General features: G+C 38.7%; 2 protein-coding genes across 4 annotated transcripts in view; both read left to right on the top strand.

The window, feature by feature from the left end:
• LOC122258373 (uncharacterized) overlaps nt 1-4,435 on the top strand; it is a 23,902-nt gene extending 19,467 nt beyond the window's left edge. For 2 of the 3 annotated variants that reach the window (XM_086539253.1, XM_043024260.2), the window contains exons 3-7: nt 1-310; nt 488-670; nt 1,698-1,815; nt 2,479-2,583; nt 3,883-4,435. The exon at nt 1-310 is cut by the window's left edge and continues 545 nt beyond it. In XM_086539253.1, the coding sequence (XP_086395379.1) occupies nt 1-310; nt 488-670; nt 1,698-1,815; nt 2,479-2,583; nt 3,883-4,277 (1,111 nt within the window). In that variant the 3' untranslated portion in view covers nt 4,278-4,435. The remainder of the gene's footprint in view (nt 311-487; nt 671-1,697; nt 1,816-2,478; nt 2,584-3,882) is intronic. The other variant, XM_043024261.2, reaches the window with a different exon arrangement.
• Nucleotides 4,436-9,773: 5,338 nt separating this feature from the next.
• The window catches only part of L2HGDH (L-2-hydroxyglutarate dehydrogenase), a 12,285-nt gene continuing 12,058 nt past the window's right edge, over nt 9,774-10,000 (top strand). Inside the window, exon 1 of the mRNA XM_043024262.2 lies at nt 9,774-9,933. Coding sequence (XP_042880196.2) covers nt 9,821-9,933 — 113 coding nt within the window. The 5' untranslated portion in view covers nt 9,774-9,820. The remainder of the gene's footprint in view (nt 9,934-10,000) is intronic.

Genomic DNA, 10,000 nt, shown 5'->3' on the forward strand with positions numbered 1-10,000 from the left:
GCTAGGGGTTCTAGTTCAGCATCAAAGAGGGGTGGCAGGAGCAACGCGACACCCCATAAGGACTGGAACAACTGCTCAGGATCCTGTTCAAGAGGCGAGGGTAAGTGGATATCTTGGGGAGGTGCCAGGAGTAGCTCATCCTGGAGTTATACTTCCTCAGCAAGCTTCACATGAACCACTGAATCCCAAGAGGCAAGAGAACTGGGCCCTTAGTTCTTCTCAGACGTTAGCGGTAGAAATGGAACGAGAACTGGAGCGCGTCAAGGCTGGAACGCCTGTAGACTGGCTCAAATGTCGCGAGATCGCACAGGTAAATTCGGTCTTTAGGATTTGAAGATTTGAAATACACCCGTAAAATAATACTGATTGTTATGATGATGTTCATGGCAATAGATTATAACGATCCTCAGTGGTTGATGAGATGAAGAAGTGGATAATACGCAAAATTAGAAATAATTGCTAGATCGAACAACGTTTATTCTTCCAGGTCTTAGGAGAACGGGTGGGCGAGACGCAGAAAGCGGACAGAAACCTGGAGGAGACTTGTTTAGGTGTGACAGCTAGGTTTGTTGCTATGCTCCTCAGGGCAGACAGAGAAGGGCCTCCTCCACAACTTTACGATCGCCGCCAAGACCACCGCCGGCGGCACCACGATCGCACCGCACACTGGGTTTGTTGCCGTATTACTTTTAAGCACACAAGATTATTCTTTACTGTCCTAGATGATGTCCTTTTTGGATGATTTTTAAAGATACATATATGTATTTCCTTATCTATACATCTAATACGTTTTTTTTTTACCTTCGATTCTTCTTTTTCATGTTCACTCATATTCATGAATACGAATGTAATTGTTAACTCGTTCCCGTTAAGACCTTTTATAACTCCGTCCTTTTGTATTCTATTTCTTCCTACCATGACTTGATCTGTTCGTTGTTCCAAAGATTACATTTGTTTCTAAATCATTGAAATATCATTAATGTACATGCAATATATACACTCATATACAGTCATAGACACAAATACACACACACTGAGAGAGAGAGAGAGAGAGAGAGAGAGAGAGAGAGAGAGAGAGAGAGAGAGAGAGAGAGAGAGAGAGAGAGAGAGAGAGAGAGAGAGAGAAGGGGGGGGGGGTACACATATAAATGTAGAGAGGCATACAGATAGACGTCCATATAATTATTGACAGATAATTAAAGACAAAGGAATAAATTAATTGAAAGGTAGATATGTATTAATTTGCCCGTCACGCTCGGCTTCACCTGCATGACGCAGCTAGCTAATCACGTCCACACTCTGTGTTCTAGCTCAATCAAATTTAATACTATTAACTCACCTAACTCCTGTGTATAATTAATTAACCGTACTGCCAAGTTTATGGGAAATATCTTGATATCTATTTACAGTGATTTTTATGATAGTTTATTCACTATTCCTATGTTAACTCGGCTCGAAATCCCTAGCTTCTTTAGCATCTTATATTCTATGAATATCCAGAAGAAAAATATTAAAGTTACAAATTCCAGGCCCATTTAAGTGGTTTCGAAAATGAAGATCCAAAACAAATATTCATTGGCTTTATGGATTTACTTTTTAAGTGTGTTAGGGTTTAGGTCAAGTTAACGTAATATTCGTGCAGTTACCTGACTTGATGACATACTAACTTTTACTATTTTCCTGACCTCATTTGTCAGTGGTGCGTGTTGGGCAAAGTCACAGGGGTAGTGACCCCTCTGTGCACGGCGCCGCCTCTGTTGTTAAGGTCGGGAAATCTTCTCGTTGAGGCGTTGATCAATATTTCTCGCATCTGTGGTGAGTATGTGCCTGTGGCTCTGTGGAGAACTAGTAGTTTATCTTCGATTTGATGAAACACAGAAATATATATATATATATATATATATATATATATATATATATATATATATATATATATATATATATATGCATGTATGTATATACACACACATACAAACACACATACACACACGCACACACACACACACACACAGACACATATATATATATATATATATATATATATATATATATATATATATATATATATATATGTATATGTATATATATATGTGTGTGTGTGTGTGTGTGTGTGTGTGTGTGTGTGTGTTTGTGTGTGTTTCTGTGCGTGTGTTAGTGAGTGAGTGTGTGTGAGTGAGTGTGTGTGTATGTGTGTGTGTGTGTCTGTGTGTGTCTGTGAGTCTGTATGTGTGTGTTTTTGTATGTGTATGTGTATATAGAATATGAAAGAGAGTGTGTGAACATATATATATGCATATATCAATATAAAATTAATGTATAATTAGTCAGAATAAATTAAGTAAACGGATAGAGCAACGATCAGACAGCCAAATAAAGGGATAGCCACCCATAGAGCTAACCACGTCATGAGACATAGCCAAACCTCTTCATGTTACAATATAGACAAGTAAATCGCCCCAGAGAAGGGTTCTTTCCCAGTAGGCACGAGGGCTGGCGCGGAGGAGGACCTGGGCTTCGAGCTGGCCTACACCGTCGCCTCTGTTGTGAGCAGGGTCGTCGCGCGCGTCGGGAAAGCCGTGATGGGTCTGTGATTTGTGTTTGCTTTGGTGGACTTGTAGTAATAAAGATGGTGGCGGTAACAGTGGTGATAATGATGGTACGAATGATGATATTAAGAAAAAAAGTGATACCAACAAGAATGTTTTTTTCAATGAGATTGATATTAATGACAGTGACAGTAACAGGAATAATATTGATGATAATATTAGCAACTAAGATATTAGAAGGATGATATTGTAACAACAATGGGGATAAAGGTAAAAACAATGGTAATAAAAATAACTATGATGAAAATCCTATCTTTAACGTAATCAGACAAATCATTCAAAAACATGCTTTCAATCATGCAAGCATATCTTATTCGTTAAGCTTTAAACTATTTTATTATTAGCTTTCTATGTTTTTGAGCCGCAATTTGTGTTGATCTGCTTCTTATCTTATCGTTCATGACTGGCCACTTTTAGTCGCATCCACTGCTGGTCTTATCCTTTACGAGTGGTGGGACTGGGAAGGTATTATCATTGTTGTTGTCACTATTATTGTTGTTTTTATTATTATTATTGTTGATGCTGTTGTTGTTCTTCTTCTTGATATTATTATTATTATCATTATTATTATTACTATCATCATTACCATCATTACCATCATTATTATTATTATTATTATTATTATTATCATCATCATCATCATCATTGTCATTATAATTAGTATTGTCATCATCATCATTAATTATATCATTATTATTTTTGTTGTTTTTGTTTTTGTTGTTGTTTTGTATATTCAGTAAGATGAGTAGGCATACAGTTAGATAGATAGATAAAAAACTTAGATAGGGGTCGTCAAGGTGAGAGAGAACAATACTGACAGACACACAAAAACAGAGAGAAAGAGAGAGCGGAAGGTGGTTGTAAGTATTTAATTATCAATACATCGATGGTGGCTATACAATTCTATCTACTCATGTATTCAGAAACCTCAAACAAATTAATTTACGGAAATACATTGAACTTACTCAATTTGTTATTATCACCAAGTCTGTGGAATATTTCTTACTTTAGAATTAATTTCTTGGAATTAAAACGGATCTACCGACGGCATTTTACTTGCATACTGACATTTTTTCTTGCTTGAAAATGGTCAGGTTCGTCTATACATGTTGCAGGATATCCGGCCGGATTTTCGGCGTGTCCTCCCTTTCAAGTTGTAGAAACTGACACAGACAGACAGACAAACAAATAGGCAGACAAACAGACAGACAGAGAAGGAAAAGCAACGATCGACCGCTTGTGTGACTATTAACTGGCCTCCCTCATACATCCACAGGCAATGCGAAGGATCGGCGACCATCACCCAGGACTTCCGAGGATATCCCACAGGATGGGACTGCAGCAGGCGTCCCCTCTCTGGACGCGGCGCTGGCGGCCCTGGAGTCGGCCCTCTCTCAAGACCAGCTTTCATACGCCGCCGACGCTCTCCCCTCGCCCCTCGCCAGCTCCCCTCTTTCTTCTTGCTCCACCCGCCTCTCGGAGGAGGACGCCGGCGCTCGCAGATTCGCCATGGACGCCCGATGGCATTTACTCTACTGGAAATCCGTGCTAGAAGACGAGTGCCTCGCCCTCTTTCCGCACGGCGACGTACTTCCGATGTTCATTCTGCAGGTGCAAGAGATTGTCCAGACGATCAGTCGCATCTGCCAGGATACGGAGGAAGTTGCATAAGCGTATGCTTTCATGATATGAGACAAGGATCATCTGAAATATATTGGTGTATATGAGGATACAATTGTAATTATCATATTTTGTGTTGTATGAATTTACTTTCATTGTTTTTTTTTTAATGAATGATTTCTGGAATTAAAATTCATTCATTTTTCGTTCATGTTATAGTATTGCTTATCCTAATTTTGTAATTAAAACGTTGATTTCACCATAAAGACCAACAAACAAATATATACAAGCACGAACAAATGAACTCATAGATCCACAAAAGAATGAGAGCGGGGATGGCAGACAATAAAATTCTAGACACATAAGTGACACTGTAGCGTTCTTTTCTTTTTTCTAAAACTTTATGAATATTGCTTCATTATAAAAGTGCCTTTTTTAAGAAGTTTGCATACTGCGCTAAAGAAGTGCATCCATGAACTACTGTCAGGAGTCATGGTTCATGCCCGCTAACTCGACCTAGAAACTGCTGACCAGTGGGGTAACTAGGGTGGGGCAAGCGGGCATGTGACCCGGGCGCCACTTGAAGGTTGGCGCCAATTTGGGCTTGAGTTATGGCTTCTTCAAGGAAACCTCAGTCACAATACCCAAAATACAGTAGATATCAAGTATTTTGTCCAAATATCCGACAGACTTTATTTTCATGGTGAAATAATAAAGTCCCTGCTGCTGATTGTCATGAAAATATCCCAGGAACCGTTTATGGAAATACTATGAAACTACCTCAGAATTACTAAGGACCTATTGTTTATCTTTGGTGTACAAGGGGCTAAAGCTGGAAAGGGCGCACTACCACGTCCACCCTCCGCTTCTAGCCACGAGGATTCCTCTTAGAAAGCCGCCATGCAGGGGCATGGCCTCATCCCTACTTCCACTTAACAGGCTTGGTCGATTCACCCAAGCCACGACTTTCTTGGTCGTCCCATGGGCCTCCTCTACCCAGGGTTGCCCCTTCCCTTGGTGTTGCCGTATCTAACCTCGCATAACCTAAATTACTTTACTTTGCCTGACCTAACCAAACTTAACAACATTCATATCACAAACATCGCATGTTCTCTTATCAGGTTATAAACCCCTTTAACGGATATGTTGTAGCGTTAACCCGTAAGTTATAGCTACGGTACACGCCATAGTGATAGACCTATCTTAGTTCCAAGGAGAGATCCGAAAAAAGGATTTGACTTATACTCTTGATTTTAACTTCAGCCTTTGGGCGTTGTCTTTCTCTCAAATCCCAAGTCATTCAAAACACCATTGTATTATTATTGTATTATGAATATATATATATAAATATATATATATATATATATATATATATATTACATAAAGATAATATATATGGAACATTTATAGATTTGTAAACAATGGGGGTTTCTCCGTTGCTCAAGTTAGAGTCGATTGACTATAGTAACTATCTTTTTTCTTTAGATAAACGGACGGACACATACACGTATCATATACAGTAGAAGTCATTATGTTACACTGCATAGTATATATCCTATTGTTTATTGCGTTATATATTAGAGTATATCAACGCATATTTGATTTACTATCACAAAGTAGACATAAAATTACTGTAGAAAACGGCAACAGTTAGGCAATGAATTGTAATAACAATAAGAATAACAAGAAAGATGTGAAGTAGACAAATGGAAGGAAAATAACTGCTACTCCTGACATCGATATCAACAACTTATGTGGCAGGGAGATTCAAAGTGAAAGAGATTTTAACAAGATTTTTGACCACGTTTGCAAAAAAGGGTCGGGGGGATATGGGAAATTATTATATGATATATAATATTTTGTGTGCGTACGTGTATATACAGTACGTCTCTTATTCTCTTTCCTTCTCCGAATACAAAACATACAACACAATTGTGTATGTTTGCGTGTATATATATATATATATATATATATATATATATATATATATATATATATATATATATATATATAATTCCTGATATATATTTATATATATATATATATATATAATACCACACACACACACACACACACACACACACACACACACATATATATATTATATATATATATATATATATATATATATATATATATTATATATAATATATATATATATATATAAATATATATATATAATATATATATATATATAATATATTGTATACATGTGTATTTATCTATACATGTATATATCTATCTATCTATCTATCTATCTATCTATATATATATATATATATATATATATATATATATATACACACACACACACACATGTATATATACACGCACTCATATGCATATTCATGATGCTTGATGTTCCTGCCACAGTCAACATGGTTAAAATACCCGCAAGCAATACCTCTTCTTTGCGGTAAGAAAGCGCAAAGCTATTGCTGTGTGCCAGTTACCATCAAACCCCAACAACAATTGCGTGGAGCTTCATAAATGCTAATCATCTATCTTTAGTAATGTAGGGAAAAATAATGCCTGCTAGTAAAAATGTTACAAGATGCAGATCAAAAGGACATCAAATATCTTCTTGTTTTGATATTCTCAAAAAGAGACATAAACTGTTGGATGCAATAATTTCTTACGATTATTACCTTGGATACAGACAGGAGAATGGAAATTAATCGCAACGCCAATGCTGGTCTTGGATACGACAGTAGCTGGAGTGTGACTGAGTACAGCGCCTTGACTGGCCTGTCCGTCGAACAAATTTGCAGTGAAAAGGCAGAACGCATTAACTCCAAAAATGCGATTTTTATGAATTTGGTATCTGTGGAATCGTCATTTAAAGACGAATTTGATACAACCATCATGGTGTCTGAATGTCAATAAAAGTATGGTCAGTTTTGTATATCGATCACAATGATAGGAGTAAATGTACATGCAGCCAAACCTTTAACATCGATTTTCTCAAAACATGGATTTTGGAGTTAATGCGTTCTGCCTTTTTGCTGCAGAAATGGTGGTACGTGCGCGACACAGACATCCATGACCACCGAATAACTAACTGCGCACTGAGGATTTATTGTTAGGTATGACATGCAGTCGTCTATCACTCAAAAAGCGCCCTTTCGACTGTGTGAGCTACTTGGTGTAGAGGGGCAGTAGGTCATAGGTCATGGTTCTATCGTGCTAGGCGCTCAGCCATATTCTTTAATGTGTATCAGTGAATGAAACTTGAGGGGCGAGAAACTGAGATGGGGTGAGGTAGGAGAGGCGGTATGTCATTGGAACACTGTTTCAAGTCCTATATGTGAATGGAGACCAATGTATGACCACCCAGGTGGATAGCCTCGAACTCAGCCGATGGGAGGGTGTACATATGCGTGGCTATTAGGTCATTCACAGATACCGTCGCAGACGATACCAGATAGCATCAGCAGGATTCCGTGCTTGTATGCAAGATGAGTTTGCCTGGAGTAGAACCTTGCCGCAAGGGGTTGCACAACTGGCTAAACATCTATACTCAGTTGTTCATTATATCGAGGCGAAAATGCACTGGCGTGATCATTTACTGAAGTATAACGATTTTATTTAGACGTTAAACTCATCTTTTCCTTGCTAAAGATGACAGGTGCAGTGCCCCGTAAAGATGTCAAAATCGCTATCCACGACCCGGAAGATGCCCTGGCCTTACCGGGGAATTTAGAGAATAAACACTGGCATCAACTCTTCAGAATGGATGACAAGCGGTGACAACTAAGAGTACCATTGGCTTGCATGTACCATTGCACCCTGTGCAGTCTGATGAGCTTGCATGATTGCCTGACGGGAAGTATGATGAGAACACCGATTTCGCATTTGGCGAGGCAGGTTATGTTTTCGCGTGACGTATTTAAGTCTTGGCGGTTTAGAAATAGTTGGTTTTGCTCTTCTCATTAGGTAAATTACGGTGGAATTATGATGATGCTGACTTTGCGTCAGTGTGATATGCAAATTTGATCCCTGCAAACTCTTTAAACGCTTTGACATTTGATACTGGGACGGCCAGTTAAACTGTTGACATAATACCAAGCAGTTTCAATTTTGAGGGAAAAGAAGAATAAATTAAAATGAAAGGCAAATGGTGATCTCAGAGAACTCTCCAACAATACAAATGCCAACTTCACAATAAACTCTCAGTAGCTCTCAAGAATAATAAGAATTTGGAGTTGTTTATTGCGACCACAAGGCTGAGTGAGGAAATATCAAAATGAGGGCTGGGATGGCTTAGTTAATTGAAAGGTCGAACAAAATGAAAATGTCCTACACACCACATGCAACGCAAAGGTCGTTACCGTTTCGGATGCTTTCGTACAATTTCTCTCATAAGCTAATATCGTGGATAAAAAAAGAGAAGAAAAATACATATAGAGAAAAAATGGAAAGAGAGAGGGGGGGAGAGGGAGAGAGAGGAGAGAGAGAGAGAGAGGAGGGGGGAGAGGGAGAGAGAGAGAGAGAGAGAGAGAGAGAGAGAGAGAGAGAGAGAGAGAGAGAGAGAGAGAGAGAGAGAGAGAGAAGAGAGGGGAAGAGAGAGAGAGAAGAGAGAGAGGGGAGAGAGAGAGAGAGAGAGAGAGAGAGGAGAGAGAGAGAGAGAGAGAGAGAAAGAGGGAGGGGGGGGAGGGAGGGAGAGAGAAGAGAGAGAGAGAGAGAGAGAGAGAGAGAGAAGGGGAGAGAGAGGGAGGGAGAGAGAGAGAGAGAGAGAGAGAGAGAGAGAGAGAGAGAGAGAGAGAGAGAGAGAGAGAGAGAGAGAGAGAGAGAGAGAGAGAGAGAGAGAGAGGAGCATGAGTGTGATTGATAAATTGGAATGGGAAATAGAAAACTCAAATCTTTTACTCAAACATAAAATTTCGCCATTTCTAACAAAAGCAAAACAGTGTAAAGCGCAAAACTGTTATAATGTAATGTGATTCTCGGATATATATCTTTACTGTATATGCTTTGCGTGGTCGAAGCGATGTTCAATATTAAATTGTATGTCATTTGAGGGCCCAATGAACATGCACGCTTAACGCAACCCACACTTCTAGACATGTAACCTTACACAGCTTGCTCTCTCTTAGAAAATTAACCATGAATTTAGCTGCAAGATAGCCATGACCTGATTGTGTGTAACATGGAATTATCCACAGCGGAAATTCGGTTTTGTTTTTGTTGTTATCGGAGCTATTGTTATCAGTTCTTATGGCAATGCTTTCATGACAAGTATATATATATATGTGTTATTTTATTGGTTTCCCTTAATTATACGAGGATTGAAAATAGCATTATAAAAAAGTGGTAAATATTTCCATTAAGCTGTGAAAGCAATCATAATCATACGTCTGGCACACTAAGCTAAAAAAAAACATACACATAAGTCAGTAGATCCTAATACAAATACAAATACCAGCATATATACGCAAAACATCTTAACTATGCCCATATGACTCATAAGATTTATAACATCATATCTTTGGAAATAAAGAAAATCAACATAATAAAAGCGGTACGACACTTTCCATCGCGTTGCCGAGAGTCAGCCAAAGCGCAATCAGCTGATCATTCCATTGCTAGCCGACATGTTCGCGCGCACTTTTGCTCGTGCGTCCTCGCTACTCTCGCCTGTATTCCAATCCTCACCAAAGGCTGCGCGGACTCTAACACAGTGTAGATACGTCTCTTCCCAACAAAGGTATATATTTGTGGTTGGTTTGTGCGGTTGTCATCAATGTATATTTTCCTTGGGAGATGTTCAGTGA

Source organism: Penaeus japonicus, unplaced genomic scaffold (genome assembly GCF_977035675.1).
Source record: "Penaeus japonicus unplaced genomic scaffold, GWHDUDI00000001_assembly GWHDUDI00000008, whole genome shotgun sequence".
In the NCBI taxonomy this organism is placed as follows: Eukaryota; Metazoa; Arthropoda; class Malacostraca; order Decapoda; family Penaeidae; genus Penaeus; species Penaeus japonicus.